The 15,607-nt window shown below is 40.7% G+C and overlaps 1 protein-coding gene across 2 annotated transcripts in view; it reads left to right on the forward strand.

Annotated features, from left to right (window-relative positions):
• Positions 1-2,167: 2,167 nt before the first annotated feature.
• The window catches only part of TPK1 (thiamin pyrophosphokinase 1), a 384,318-nt gene continuing 370,878 nt past the window's right edge, over positions 2,168-15,607 (forward strand). The window contains exons 1-2 of one of the 2 annotated variants that reach the window (XM_033192495.1): positions 2,168-2,305; positions 2,658-2,716. In XM_033192495.1, coding sequence (XP_033048386.1) covers positions 2,674-2,716 — 43 coding nt within the window. In that variant the 5' untranslated portion in view covers positions 2,168-2,305; positions 2,658-2,673. Of the gene's footprint in view, positions 2,306-2,342; positions 2,717-15,607 lie in introns of those variants that run through there. The other variant, XM_033192496.1, reaches the window with a different exon arrangement.

The raw sequence follows: 15,607 nt of genomic DNA on the forward strand, positions 1-15,607 counted from the left end.
TGATAATATATATAATATTAACAGAAATGTTTGAAGTATTGTGAAAATTACCAAAATATGATGCAGAGACATGAAGCGGGTGTATGCTTTTGGAAATATGTTGCAGATAGACCTGCTTGATGCAGGGTTGCTACAAACTTTCAATTTGTAAAAAATGCAGTATCTGTAAAGCACAATGAAGCTAAACACAATAAAAGGAGGTATGCCTGTAATTCCTGGTATGAAGTACCATAGGTCTCCATTTTTTCCCCATTATTTGTTAATCTGTTTCACATTTACTGAACTTCTCTCGGTGAGACACACTGTGAGGCTGGAGAAATAGCAGAGAAGGAGCCAGACATGGCTCCTGCCCTTAGAGAGCCAGCTCTCTAGTAGGGGGAGACACATCATTAACAAGTAAACTGTGCTAGAGTGAGGTTTCAAAGGCGAACAATTAAATTTTGGTCCTTGTTCTCCTGGAGCCTACATTTTAGGGTAATTAAATAAAATATAAAAGACCTCAACACTGACTGGAACATCATAATCAATCAGTAAATGTAACTTTTTGTTACTGCTTAAAAAATCGGTTACAATCTGCCATTGAATTCATTGTTCAAGATTGCGTTCTGAATACTGGTGATGTGTTTTTGCCATTTGACTGCCTTTTATAATTTGCTTTGCCTGTTTATATCCTTGGTTATGATTTTTCTGGGTTGGCCTTTACTAATGGACATGTAGTTCTGAGGCAGGAGAACAGGGTCTGGAGGCAGGGAAGGTAAGGCCGCTTCACGCTGACTTCCTGGAAATAAATCAAATTGAAATACTTCAGCAATGACAGGAAGCATCCTCTCCATTTACATAAGGCTTATATCCAGTAAATGAGTTTGAACTTTACTTCATCCTCTTCATTTACATAGAGCATATGCCAAGTAGCCAATGGAAACCTCTAGAGGGCATTTAAACCCCAGAACATTCTCTAATGGCACTCTTGAGCCCCTATGCTCAGGGGCTCCTAATCTGTGGGGTGTACTTTCATCTTCAATAAATCTCTGCTTTTTTTTTTTTTTTTGCTTCATTCTTTCGTTGCTTTGTTTGTGCATTTTGTCCAATTCTTTGTTCAAGACGCCAAGAACTTGGACACATCAACTGGTAACAGCTCTTCATTGAATAAACACATGACAACCACTTGTCTACTACATGTGCTGATAGTTTCCTTGTACTACACTCAGTTGTCTTTTAGGTTCGTTAAGGTCATATTTAAACATGGACTTTTGAGATTTGTTGTAGCTAAACCCCTATATGAGCATTTAGGCTTCCTCCTTCTTTGGGTCTTTTCTTGTGGACTCCCATGCACATAGCTGCCAGCTTTTCTCCTGTTAAACTGTCTTACCTCAATTTGACCTCTTAGGCCCAGGTGGAAACCTTAGGAGGGTAGAGGGGGATTAGGTTTGCTCAGTATTGGAAAAGCCTGTATCGCAAGAGTGACGCTTTGCAGCTGCAGTCTTGAAGTTTCTTCCAACAAAAAGAAATTGTTTCCACAAAGCAAAGGAAGGAAAGCTCTTAACGGAGTGTTCCCTAAATAAATAAAGTTTTTTTTTTTTTTGTTGTTGTTGTTTTTTGAGATGGAGTCTCACTCTGTTGCCCAGGCTGGAGTACAGTGGTGTGATCTCGGCTCACTGCAACCTCCGCCTCCCGGGTTCAAGCGATTCTCCTGCCTCGGCCTCCCGAGTAGCTGGGATTACAGGCGAGCGCCATCATGCCCAGCGAATTTTTTGTATTTTTAGTAGAGACGAGGTTTCACCATGCTGGCCAGGCTGGTCTCGAACTCCTGACCTCGTGATCCGTCCGCCTAGGCCTCCCAAAGCGCTGGGATTACAGGCGTGAGCCACCGCGCCCGGCCAGGAAGCAAAGCTTTTAACCCGACGGCTCAGGGAGGACACCGGTAAGCAGCACAGTGTAGTTTTGTTTGGCTCGGAAGCCAGGTCAAGCATGGGTGATGGGGAATTCGCCACTTAGTTTGTAGCAAACGGTGGCCTCCTTGCTAAAGCTGAGTGCAGAGGGCCCGGCAGCAATGCTACAGCTAGCAGAACCAGCCCAGAGAACGCAGCATTGGAGACTTGAGGCGGGTGGTGCCGGACACAGAGCACGGGGCACGGCTCCCACTTGCCTCCGGCTCCCGGAAGCGGGCGGGGCCACCTCGCGTCCCGGGGGCTAAAACCTGCGAGCGAGGACCGCGCGCCGAGGCTCCTTAGCCGCGCGCCGAGCGGTTGATCGCCGTAGCCACCGCAGCCTGCGCTCCCCACTCTGTGGCTCCATCCGCCATTGTGTAAGTGCGACTGCCGCCAGGCGCGCGGGCCGCGGCAGGGGGCGGCCGCCTCTCGCTCCCCAGGTTCCCGGATGGTGACGGATCCACTGGCAGAGGCGGCAGGGGCAAGCCCTCCGACTTCACAGCAGCCCGCGCGCGCCGGTCTCCGGGGAACCCCGCCCGCGGCGGCGCTTCGTGCTAGCCTTGGCGGGTCCCAACGCCGGGTGCAGCGCCGCCGCTCAGCTGGCTCCTGGGTCCCAAAGCGCGCCGCTGCCGAGTGCCGGGTTCAGGCGTCTCCCGTGCTATTGGTTTTGCGCAGTGTTTAATTAGAACTGAGAAAGTCTAACTTCACTTTTTTTTTTTTTTAATGCAGAGGCCAATAATCCGTTATGGAGCATGCCTTTACCCCGTTGGAGCCCCTGCTTTCCACTGGTACTGTATTTCTTTCCACGTTTTAGTGTCACTGACATGCCCCTCCCCAGCGACGGGAACAGGTCGAAAGGACGGGGCTCTAGAGCCAGCGTGACTTCCAGCCTGGGTTCTGTCCCTGATTTCCTAGCTCTGTACCGCTAAGCATATCAGCCTCTCGCCGGCCTCATTTTCCTCATCTGAAAAATGAGCTTACGTATCAGTCCTTGCTGTGAGGACGAAATGACACGATATGGTGTGTATAGTCCGCCTGGAGCCCAGTAAGCTCTTCCCGGCTGTTGCGCCTCCACCAGCAGCACGAACAGATCTGGAACATAGCGGAACATTAGACATTGCAGGCATTAAGGACGGTCATCGTTGCTTGACCGTGATGCATTTTTAATCCATTCAAAGTGCCCCGAGCTTACCTAATAAAAGATTGGTAAATGGTTATATCGAGTGCTTTAAATGTATATAACACTCAGGATTTTTATTCTTCTAAGATTTGAAATTACTGTGTAACCGAGTGCAGGCTGGGCTGCTCTGCTGCTTGCCGAGCCAATCAACAAGGACGAAGTGCCCGGAAAGGAAAGTGACTACTTTCCAAAGCTAGCAATGGGGAAGTGGTCCAAGCTTCTGCCTTAAAGAAAACATTTCAAATTTGGAGAAAATGCAAGGGCTTAAAAAAGGGGAGCTTGGCATTGGGGCTCGGAGGCCTCAGTCTCTGTGACTTGCTCAGATATTTATCTCGGGTTGTTGCCTCATCTGCTGAATGGGTTGGCGCCATCTGGAGTATAATTGGGTTGCAAATTAACTGCAGCCTTGAAGTAATCTCCAGGTGGAGGAGAATTCAATAGTCGCCTGAATTGTTTCAAGATTAGTCTCTGGAACTTCAGATGAACACATAATTAGATAAGGGAAACGTTGTGTAAGGGTGCGTGGGGGAAAGAAGGAGAGCAAAGACTATCTCATTGTTAAAGGTAAGGCAAGGCATGGCACAGGAAAGAGAAAAACTTGAAAACGACATTTGGGGTACTTCACGTGGAAATAGATGGAATGAATGAGTTTGAGACAGGTTGTTAGCCTTCATTCTTGTGTAATTGACTACTGTGTGATAATTTGGTGATGTTAAAGTATTTTTAATTATTAGTTTTTATTTTCTCATTTATAACTTTCATAAATTTAAACAGAAAGCATAATTGTTTAAATGTTTACATTTGTTTTCTGTCAACATGAATTCATGGGTCTTGCTTAGGGCATTGAGTTTAACTTGTACGTTTTTCCACATGCTGGGAATAGTAGGTGACATTGACTCCTTACTCTCAAGTCATGTTTTTGTTTGTGACAAGGTCTTACTTTGTTGCCCTGGCTGGAGTGCAGTGCTGCTATCATGGCTCACTGCAGCCTCGACCTCCCGTGCTCAAGCGATCCTCCCACCTCAGCCTCTGGAGTAGTTAGGACTACAGGTGTGCACTACCCGACCTGGCCACTTTTTAAATTTTTTGTAAAGAAGGGGTCTCCCTGTGTTGCCTAGGCTGGTCTCAAACTCCTGGGCTCAAGTGATCCCAGTCTCCTGCCACCACGCCCAGTTATGCCAACTGCTTTATATGCATGTTTATGTCTTATTCTACAGGTGAAGGAAAACAGTTACAGAACTAGAATCTTAACCCGGTTATTGTTTTAGTAGGTTAAAAGGTTGAGAGTTTATTACCTTAAACAGCTTTTCAAAAGTTAAAAAAAAAAAAAAAAAAAGGCCAGGCGCGGTGGCTCACGGCTGTAATCCCAGCATTTTGGGAGGCTGAGGCAAGACGATCACCTGAGGTCAGGAACTCCGAAAGCAGCCTGGCTAACACGGTGAAACTCCGTCTCTACTAAAAATAGTTTCTACTAAAAGTTGGGTGTGGTGGCACATGCCTGTAATCCCAGCTACTCGGGAGGCTGAGATAGGAGAACTGTAGGAGAATTGCTTGAACCCGGGAGGTGGAGGTTGTAGTGAGCTGAGATCGCGTCACTGCACTCCTGCCTGGGAGAGAGAGACTCCATCCTCCATCTCAAAACAAAAACAAACAAAACCCCAAAAGGCATTGGCAAGCACATTTTGCAAATTTGCTAGTTCTCATTTATCCAGTATTACCAGGACAAACAGCATTTTCTAGAGTAAACATTTGATTCAAGTGATCTGTTGACTTTCAGATTTATTACTGAAACCTCAGAGCCTTACTGTCTGAAGATTTCTGATGGTTTCTCGGTTAAAAGACATGTATCAGAGATACTGACTGCTGCGCAATAAAGATTATATTGAGGAACTGTAATATCTGGGTTTAAATCCTAGCTTTGCCACTTAGTAGTTATTTGATCTTGTACTTCCATTTCTTCATCTGTAATATAGGAATACATCATAGGGTTATTATGTGTATAAATGAATTAGTACAAATCAAGCACTTAGCTTCAGTAGCTATCAGCTGTTCAGCAGTAAGTTTGAGGGGAAAGCAAAAAGGCAGTTGAATCTCAGGGTGGATGCTGAGATGGAAAAGGAGGGAGCAGATAGCTCTGCCCCTTTGTTTTTATTAGACGCTTAGTGGGGAAGGCCTTGACTGCTTAAGTCAGGACATTTGTAAGTTCCACATTGGAACAGGGCCGGTAGGGAAATGGTGATATGTGAAGTAGAGATCCAGGGAACAGAATTCAGTGCTCCCTTGGGTGGTTCTCACAGTTTCCTCCTGTTGTTCCTATGGGTAAAACTATGTAGGATTCATTCTTGCCTTATCTGTAGTTTTGACCTTGAAGCAAGGATTCGGGCAAGTTTGTGATTACTCTAGATAAGTACAAGGTGTTTAACAACAGAGCTGTTACTGTAAGGGCTAGTGTAATGCCGGGTCTTTTACAGTAATTCAGTAAATTTTTGAGGTTAATTTTTTATTGGAGAGATTCCCTTTATCAAACAGATTTAGTGTTTAATACTCATCTGGCAGGGAAGTTTTTCTGATAGCAGCTTCTATGAATTTGATTTGTTGGTGTTATCTGTAATGCTTACTAAGATTCAGTATAGTGGGCAGTCCAGCAATAAAGGTAGTTCTCTACAGATTAAGAAGTTGCTAAGAAAAGTTTTGTGGACCAAAACCCTCTGGGATGATCACCAGCTCGGGGAAAGATGGAATTCTTTTTAAAGTTATTTATTTATTTTTTTCGTAACTAAAATAAGTGCCCATTATTTAAGGAAAAAAACTATCTACCCTAGAATGTGAAAGTTTCCTGTATTCCCTGTTCCAGAAATAGCTATTATTTCTCATACTTTAAACAAAATGGGTTTATATTACAAATTGTTTGTAAATTACTGTTTGGGGGCAGTGAGTTAAAATATATAAATATTTGTTACTACAAACATCATATGTGCTCTTTGTTTTTTTATTTTTTTTTCAAACTAAGTAAAAAGTGTATCCTAGTTACCAGACATTATCAATGTAAAAATTTATGTGTTCTTTTACATTTTGTGTGTATGAATAAACAAAAATAGGCCTATTGAATACCCTTTTCTGCACCTGTTTTCACCTACTACTTTGTTATGTCTGTGTGTATAGATATCTCAACTGTTTTGTTTATTTAATGGGCAGTATGGACTCAAATTCACTGGGCATTCTTTTTTTTCTTTTTTCTTTTTTTTAGAGATAGGATCTTGCTGTGCTGCCCAGGCTCGAATGCAGTGGTATGGTCATTGCTCACTGTAACCTCTGACTCCTGCGCTCAAGCAGTCCTCCTGCCTTGGCCTCCCAGAGTGTTGGGATTACAGGCATGAGCTGCTATGCCTGGCCTCACTCGTGTTAATAGACATTTGTGTTAGTTACTTCCAGTTTGTACTATGACAGATTACAATGCATGTCTTTGATCCTACTATTTTTCATGTTTATGTATTTTAGTAGTGTCAATTTCTAGAAATGCAGTTGCTAGGCCAAAGGGCATGTCTGCATTTCTGGTTATCAAGAGGATCTATCAGCTAACTGCTATATATTCTTTGGTACTAGGTGCTGAGGGGGATACAAAATTGGAAGAAGTGGTCCCCTCTATCCAGGAGTTTATGGTCTAATTGATTGTCAAGAACAAAACATAAGATTCCAGTGAGATGTTGAATTATGTATTATAGAACCCACATAGGAACTGTAGAGACCGGGATGAGAGGCAGGCTGGAGTCGGCAAATAAATCATGGGGTAAGTCCGACATCAGCTGGGCCTCCAAAAGAGCACTGGATTTAAATGGAGAGAAGCACGGAGGTTTCCAGAAGAGCATTGCAGGTGATGGGCCATCCTAGAGGGGGAGCTCAGTGCTGCATCTGGACATGAAAACGGACATGGTGGTGAGTGAGAGATAGTGTGACTAGGTTGGAGCGTGCTCATGAGGGTTTTGAAAGAACGTGGTTGAACAGCAAGGGTAGAATCAGATTGTGGAGGAAGAGACATTTATCGCAGAGAAGGAGATAGTTTTTGAAAGTTTCTGTGTCTTCTGCCTATGGAACATTCTATACAAAGCAGCTTTTTATAAACAGTAATCTCCCCTTATCCTAGAGTGATATATTCTAAGAACTCCAGTGCAGCGAGTCACCCACCTTTTTTGGCACTAGGAACTGGTTTTGTAGAAGACAGTTTTTCTGTGGACCAGTGGAGGGGTGGGTGGTGGTGGTGGTTTCAGGATGACTGAAGCCTTACGTTGATTGTGCACTTTATTTCTGTTGTTATTGCATTGTAATATATAATGCATATAGGTATATATTATTACATGTAGTATATATAGTGACAGATCAGCAGGCTTTGGGGTCATGTGAGAATCTCATGTCCTGCTGATTTGACAGGAGGTAGAGCTCAGCTTCACTCCTTCCTGCCCTACTGTGTGGGTGGGTTCGTAACTGGCCACAGACAGTCTAGTTTACAGATGATTTGAAGTATACAGGAGGGTGTGTGCAGGTTGTATACAGATAAGGGGGGACTACTGTACTTTAAAACTCATTTAGATGTGTCATTGATGTCATGGTTCTGATGTGCCAACCAAATATAGGTTAAAGTCCTTATCTTGAAGGCAGTTTTCAAGTGTACAATATATTGTTTATTAACCATAGTCACTGTGATAGTGCAGTCCCCTCTTTGTACTAAGGTAAACTCACACACCCACTATTTCCTTATAGGAACATTTGTTCTTCAGCATTTTCCCTTAGCTCATGCTAAATTTGCCACCTAGAATGATCTTTGCCAATCCTTAGAATTATTATTCTTAAATTGTAGCCATTCTGGTGGGTGTGTATAAAGATGTTTCTGTGATTTTTGTCGTTTTCCTTATGACAGATTTCTCATAATGTGTTCATTGACTTTTTGCATGCCTTCTGAAGTGCTTACGGCTCTTACTCATTTTTTCAATTAGATTGTCTTTCCTTTTTTATACAAACGTATTTTAGGAGTTTTTAAAAAATATATTCTGGTTGCAGTTCTTTACATTTTGATTTTCTCATGATTAAAATAGGGAGAATGACACTTTCCAAGGAGGGTTGTGAAAATTAAACTGTGTGTAAAGCATGTAATGGTGACATGTAAGAATTCAGGCATTTTAAGTATTTTTTGTCTTTTTAAACTTTTCATCTGAAGGGTTTTATTTTTAAATTAATACAGAATATTTAACCGGTAAGAGTGTACTATTGCTGTTTGAGGCCTTGTAAACGTAGGTGACTTTTCGTCATATTCTCAGACATCTAAACTTTTTGCTGTGTTCTTCAGTGCCTGTGATCATTTCAGTTTTTATCATGAAGATTTATGTTCAGAAATTAGTATGCTTTAAACTTTTTTTAAAAAAGTAAAGTCTATTTACTTTACACACTTCATAGCCAACATAAAGGTAAATAAATAGTCAAATCTCAGAACAGTTATTTGCCATGTGCTTATTTCACAAACTCAAGACACAGCAGTTACAGAGGTTTTAATTTCTAGTTTACTAAGAATACTGATCTTTTTATTTTTATTTTTTCAACTTTATTGAGGCGTGATTGGCAAATAAAAGTGCTATGTTTAGCCAGGAGTGGTGGCTCTCGCCTGTATTCCCAGCACTGTGGGAGGCCCACCCATCTGACTTCACTGTATTGTATTTACTTCTTTAAAGATCTTGTCTGCAAATATAGCCATGTTCTGCGGTTCTGGGAGTTAGGACTTCAACTTATGAATTTGGTGGGAGTCGGGGGGTGGGTGGGCACAATTTAGCTCATAACAAATAGAGTATGTCAGTTAGCTTTTCAGTTGTAAACTAAAAAAAAAAAATCGACTGGGTCCATATTTCAGTATTACCATGATTTCCCAAAAAGAGGTTTTAACATGTAATTCTAATAGCATATAGGTGGTATATGAAGCAGAGAGTCAATTTTGGCCTTATTTAGTTGCTGTTTTCTACTTATATACAAGGGTTTTTCTGTTCATTCCTGTTTATCCCTTATGGGCCACACTGTAGTAGATGTTGTAGGAAAATAAAAAAGGGTTGACAAATCTTACTGTGAAGGATTTCAGTATATAACAGGCTGTTTAGTACAACACAATGGAAATGTAATTTCACGCGTCATGTAATTCAAAACTTTCTAATAGTCTCATTAAAAAGGTTACAAATTTTAATTTTATGTCTTATCTAATCTAATCTAAAATTCTATTATTTTGACATGTGGTCAATAGAAATCATTACTAATGCTATAGTTTACATTTTTTTTTGCACAAAATCTTCAAACTCCAGTGTGTAGTTTACATATCTAGCACATCTCAATTCAGATGATAAATTTTTATTAGACATACTTGATCTATATTTAATTTGTGATAATTTGTCAAATGTTTTGTTTTTATTCATATTAGCAAGGAGCAACTTGTAGCCTTGTAACTTTGGAATGAACTTGATAGGCAAGGAAAAGAATATTTTGTTTCCAAAGAAAGCCTTGGGAATGGATACTAGAGATAGAGCTGGACTAAAACCTAGGTTTTCGGATTAGCTATTTCCCTTAATATTATAATGACTTTTGTTGTTGTTGTTTAAAGCAGTATGCCTGCTTTAAAACCTAGAAAACTTTCAGGGTTATTGTTGTTGATTGGTTTTTTAAGATACTTTCATCTGGTATGGTAAAGACATTTCTGGCTAAAGCTGCTGTGTAAGGATTAGCCTTATCTGCTGCTTAAGGATTGTGATATTTTTGTTATCAAGGGCTATCTAAGATAGTGGAAGATACGAATTTGTGAATTCTAGCTTCGAGGATTTTATGGTACTCTCCTACCCAATCAGAAATCCTCCTACGTAGCCCTCAAATCTCTGGAACGCTTCCGGGACACTCCCTGTGTTGACTGTTCATGTTTTTCTTGGTATATAAGGTATAATTGTTGGAATCCTTCCTTTTTATTTCTTTCAGCCTATTTCTAATTTACTAAGACTTGCTGTTAACTACCCTTTACTTATTTTTTTACTTATTACTTATTGTATTTGGTGTAGTTTAACTTTTCTTCATATTTTGTTTTATTTTTCATATTTGCCTTGATTTGTGCTGTACTTTTAATTAGATTAGTTATATTTGATGACATTTTGATGCATCCTCATTGTTAATGAGCAAATTGTTTCTCTTGCCTTAAATAAGATCTCATTAACTTTATAAGCTATCTTTTCCACATCATCTAGACAATCAATTTCCTTTGATTCAGTGGTATTTAGTCTTGTGGCACCTGCCCCCCCCATCTTTCCATGTTAACATTTTAATAGTTCCATGCCTTTAGAAACTAAAACTTCTAAAGTGAGTTTAAAAATAATTTTAAATCTTTAAAAAATTATCTAAATTTATATTTTGTAGCATTATTAGAAAGAATGGGTTGTTTTTTTTTTTTAGATGAAACAATTAAAAATATCAAGTGAGCCTGTGGGAGTGGTTTTAATATTCACAGTGATAAAATGTTACAGCGTAATTACACCAAAAAAATCTGTGGGTATTGACACATTAACACCAGATATCTTTGAGGTTTTCTAGGAAAATGAGGTGTGTTTGTGCATTAACTTCCCATCAAATAAATTTTATTTTTTTTGTTGCTGTTGGTAGAATGCATCCGAAAGTTATTCTTTGTAGGTGGCAAACAAATGCTGAAACAAATGGATTTCATTCTGCGTATTTCTGTATCTTTATCACACCATTGTCTTTGAAGGTATTCATTTTTCACAGTGGAATCGTTTCTTTTGTTTTTAGGACTTCCAGTGAATTTAAGCTTTTGATTTACTCGTATAGGTCATGTGTAAGGTTTTGGCTTGCCAGCCCAATTGCTGCCAAAAAACTTTTTTTCTTTTTTCAAAATAGGAAAACTGTTCTAGAAAAAGTTTCTTCCTACTCCAAGTACACATGCTGTGAGTGAATCCTTTGAATGGGTGGGAGGCCTTTACAACCTATTTACCGTTCCTGGTGTGTGTCTTCCTTAGTAATCCTCTGAGATAGCCATCTGGTGTTTTTGCTGGAACATGTTCAGATAGCTCAGTCTTTTTGAGAAAACATGTACCGTTATTGGACAGACAACTGATGACTAAAAATGTGTATTTAAAATAAGCTGAAATTTACCTTTAGTTCTCTATTTTCCACCTTAAATAGCATAGAAGATCTTTACTTGTCTTCTACCTAATTACCCTTCAATTACTGAAAAATCTTAACCAGATCATACTCATCTGTTGAACAGTTATTGGAGTGCCTGCCTGCTGTGTACTGGGAGCCATTCTAGGCATGGGAAGACATATCAAAAATTTTCTTTTCATGTGATGCTTTCCAACCTATCCCAATGTAGGTATCAGTGATCTGCTTCTGGAAAATCAGATGTCTTCGTCAAGAATGCTTACAGGGTCCTGTTTGCATGATTTTATTTTTATTTTTTGAAGGCAGCGTCTCACTCTACTCAGGCTGGAGTGCAGTGGCACAATCTTGGCTCACTGCAACCTCTGTCTCTTATGTTCTATCGATCCTCCTGCCCCATCCTCCTCAGTAGCTGGGGCTACAGTTGGGTGCCAGCACGCCCGGCTAATTTTTGTATTTTTAGTAGAGACTGGGTTTCGCCATGTTGGCCAGGGTTCTCTCGAACTCCTGACCTCAGGTGATCTGCCTGCCTTGGCCTCCCAAAGTGCTGGAATTACAGATGCACCACCATGTCTGGCCTGTTTTTCTTATTTTATTTTATTTTATTTTTGGAGATAGAATCTCGCTCTGTTGCTGAGGCTGGAGTGCAGTGGCACAATCTTGGCTCACTGCAACCTCTGCCTCCCGGGTTCTATCAATCTTCCTGCCTCATCCTCCTGAGTAGCTGGGATTACAGGCGCGTGCCAGCACGCCCGGCTAATTTTTGTATTTTTAAGTAAAGACAAGGTTTCCCCATGTTGGCCAGGGTTCTCTTGAACTCCTGACCTCAGGTGATCTGCCTGCCTCGGCCTCCCAAAGTGCTGGGATTACAGCTGTACCACCATGCCTGGCCTGTTTTTGTTATTTTAAATTGCAGCTTCTGCAGGATATTGAGAATCCTGAAGAGGAAGGTCTTGATAAATCATCAGGGGAAACAATCAGTGCTTTGGGATTAAAGAAGAAAAGAGGAAGCAGGGGCAGGAAAATGGAAGGTCGCACAGTTGCATACCTTGTTTAAGTTTATAAATTTCTTTGTATGGTGCTGTAAAATCTTGTTACTTACATTGAAATTCTTAGGCCAGTAACATTGGCATGCCTCAATGCCTGTAAGAAAAGCAGAATCTCAGGCCCCACTTCATACTGACTGAATAAAAATCTACATTTTAATAACACCCTCTGTCAGCCTTTAATGTTCCTTAAAATGTGAAAGGCACTACCTAAGAGGAATAGCAACTTCCTTTTAAAATAATTAAAACAAAAACACCCTCCATCACATTTAATGATAACATTTATCATTATCTAGAACTTCTTTTCAACGATTAACATCCAGTGGTTTTCTTTTGAGCTTTATTGTTGTCTGTGGAAATGTATAGTGTGCTAATGCATTCAGGACACATACCCAGTGGCAGAGGATGGCTCACCTGAGTGCGGTGAGGTGGTACCTTTTTCCATATCAGCAACATCTGAGGTGCATATCCACTTTTTTGGCCCTTGGTCTGCCTTTCAAAATGTGTACATGTAATGCTGATATTCTATCAATGTAGTTGGTTAAGATGTGACTTCAGGCTTTTCATATATATAATTTTGTTTTGGTGTTTTATTGAGTTTGGGGGAAGTAAATCTAAAATTATCCTTTGTAATTATTGGCCCAAAATTACTATATTATGCAACATATACACTCTATAAAGTTTGGGTGTTAAAATCATGCGAACAATTTTCTTTTGGAAGATTGTTAACCAGAGAGATGTTCTGTAAGTTATGCCTCTTCAGGCTTTTCAATTCCTGAGTATCCCTTTACAAATGAGACATCTGTGACTGAATACATTCTTCTAGATATGGCTTGAAGTCAAAGAAAGTAGTCACATGATCACATTCTTTTCTCTGGATGATACCATCCTATTAAATAAGCCCATGCTTTTGATTTTGGGGAATGATAGTTGAGGAGTTGTGAAGTTTGAAGTTAGTAAAGCCTTTTCTGACCTCACCTTTTTTTTTTTTTTTTTTGATGAATCTGGCATCTGAATTGGTTACTATAAGTCAGAATGTATCAAAGCCATTTGAAAATGGAATTAAAATGACCTCTTTGTGGAAAATACTTGTTAATACTTGTAATTATGGTTTCTTTTCTATAGGGGACACATATGTTTTCAGGCTGTTTAACATTTTATTCATTGAGCCAACATTGTCTGTTACGCATGTGGCATCACACTAAATCCATGCAATTGAAATACATGGCCCAAGGTTTCACGGAGATTAGAGCCTAGTAGGGCAAATGGAGAAGCAAGTGAGACATTAGAGTACAGTATGATAAGAGACATGCAGGGGCAACCTTGCATCACATAGGAAGGATTTGGGGGTTTATTGAAGGTGTCTGGAAAGAAGAAATACATATTTAAGGTGGTAAATTGTTTTAAAATTTTTATTTTTGTGATTAACACCGTGAGATGTTTATGTACCTTAGTCCACTTCTGATTGTATGCGGAGTGTATAATTCTGGGAGTAGAATTAAATAAAGTTATGAGCCTCTAGGGTTTCCAGTACATGTTCCTAGGTGGCTTTCCAGAAAGGCTGTAGCAGGTTATGTGGCAGTATCAGCACACTAGCGTGTTGCTTCAGTATGTCCTTGCTGGCAGTGGAAGCTTTGCAACTCTGGATGGAAATACTCATGGATTATAGCTGCTGCTGCTTTTTTCACTCCCACATCACGATTTTTGCAGTACTCTTGGTAGTACCGCCCGTAATCTAAGGTGGAAAACATTGTCCAAGACTTGAAAATGATCAGAAAAGATTACTAGGAGTCTTTTCAGTGGAACGCTGGGCTTGGTTAGTGGATCCTGAAGTGACTAGATACAGGGTGTATACCTTTCACTTTTTTTTGATTAGGCAGTTTTGCAACATTGTAGGGATAGAAGTTAACGAATAGTCATGCAAATGATTCTTTTTTTTTTTTTAGATGGAGTCTCACTCTGTCGTCCAGGCGGGAGTGCAGTGGTGCAATCTTGGCTCACTGCAACCTCTGCTCCCCGGGTTTAAGCAATTCTCCTGCCTTAGCCTCCTGAGTAGCTGGGATTACAGGCGCCTGGCACTGCACCTAGCTAAGTTTTGTATTTTTAGTAGAGGCGGGGTTTCACCATCTTGGCCAGGCTGGTTTTGAACGCCTGACCTCATGATCCACCCACCTTGGCCTCCCAGAATGTTGGGATTACAGGCGTGAGCCACCGTGCCCGGCCACGATTCTTATCTATAATAATGCAAATGGCATTTTGTGCAGTGGGATAGAATTGATTTCCACCCTGAAGAAATAGCCCCAGATAGAATGTTTCATTGCTCTATAGTAGAGATTACTAAACTTCCAGTTTTAGTCTTCAGCGTCTCAGTAATTTTTTCATGGGGCCACCAGCACCAAATATCTCATAGTAACTTCTATTAAGTAATGAGGTCCAAAAAACCTGTTAGCAGTTTGTACAGTGTCCCCTGTTGCTTCAGTGAGGCACCCTGAATGCTTTGCCAGTCAGCTTGGGAACTTTTCTTGTAACCAGATTCACCACTGATTTCGGGAATACTCTGCCCACACACACATACACACACACACACTCTCTCTCTCAAGTTTGTACTCATAACCTCATTAATTGATGAGCTGAATAATATCTTTGGCATGTGTTCCTTTTATATTTGCATGAAGGTCGTGATTCTAAACTTTTTCGAAATCACTCTTTAAGCGCCAGTTAAATTCTTAATTTGTCGTTAATTTAAAAGGTGAGTAAATCGGTCATCTGAACTTTCTTTGAAGTCGGTTTCTTTATCTATAAATGACCCGTCATAGACCATGAGAATTAAAAGTAAAAATGCATCTGTAAAAGCATAGCATGGAGCCTTTGAGGACAATGTGCAAAGTGGGCGGGTCACACATACCTTGGAGCTTGGGGGATTCCTCAGGTGCTCATCCCATAGAAAGGACTTAAGCTAGGCTCGCCTGTGCTGCAGGGTGCCCTGGTAATCATTCCAGGAGAGGAGTCTCAACTGCTGCCCTCCCACCCCCACAAAAGTTGCACATGTTTGCTGGGACCTCCAGGTGACTGTGTGACACTGTGTGTCTGGGAACTTCCAGGTTACTAGAGTGGAGAGCTTGTGTTGCTAAGCTGATAATTTCAGCCTATTTTTGCATTGTTAAGTCCGAGCTGCTGAACTAGCTCCTTGAAAAGATCCAGAAACTGGGGAAGGGAAGGAGGTGAAATGAACTCCAGGACCATCTGTAATTGTATTTATATTCCCTCACTTG

The sequence above is a fragment of the Trachypithecus francoisi genome, unplaced genomic scaffold (assembly GCF_009764315.1).
Source record: "Trachypithecus francoisi isolate TF-2019V2 unplaced genomic scaffold, Tfra_2.0 Lachesis_group4, whole genome shotgun sequence".
Lineage (NCBI taxonomy): Eukaryota > Metazoa > Chordata > Mammalia > Primates > Cercopithecidae > Trachypithecus > Trachypithecus francoisi.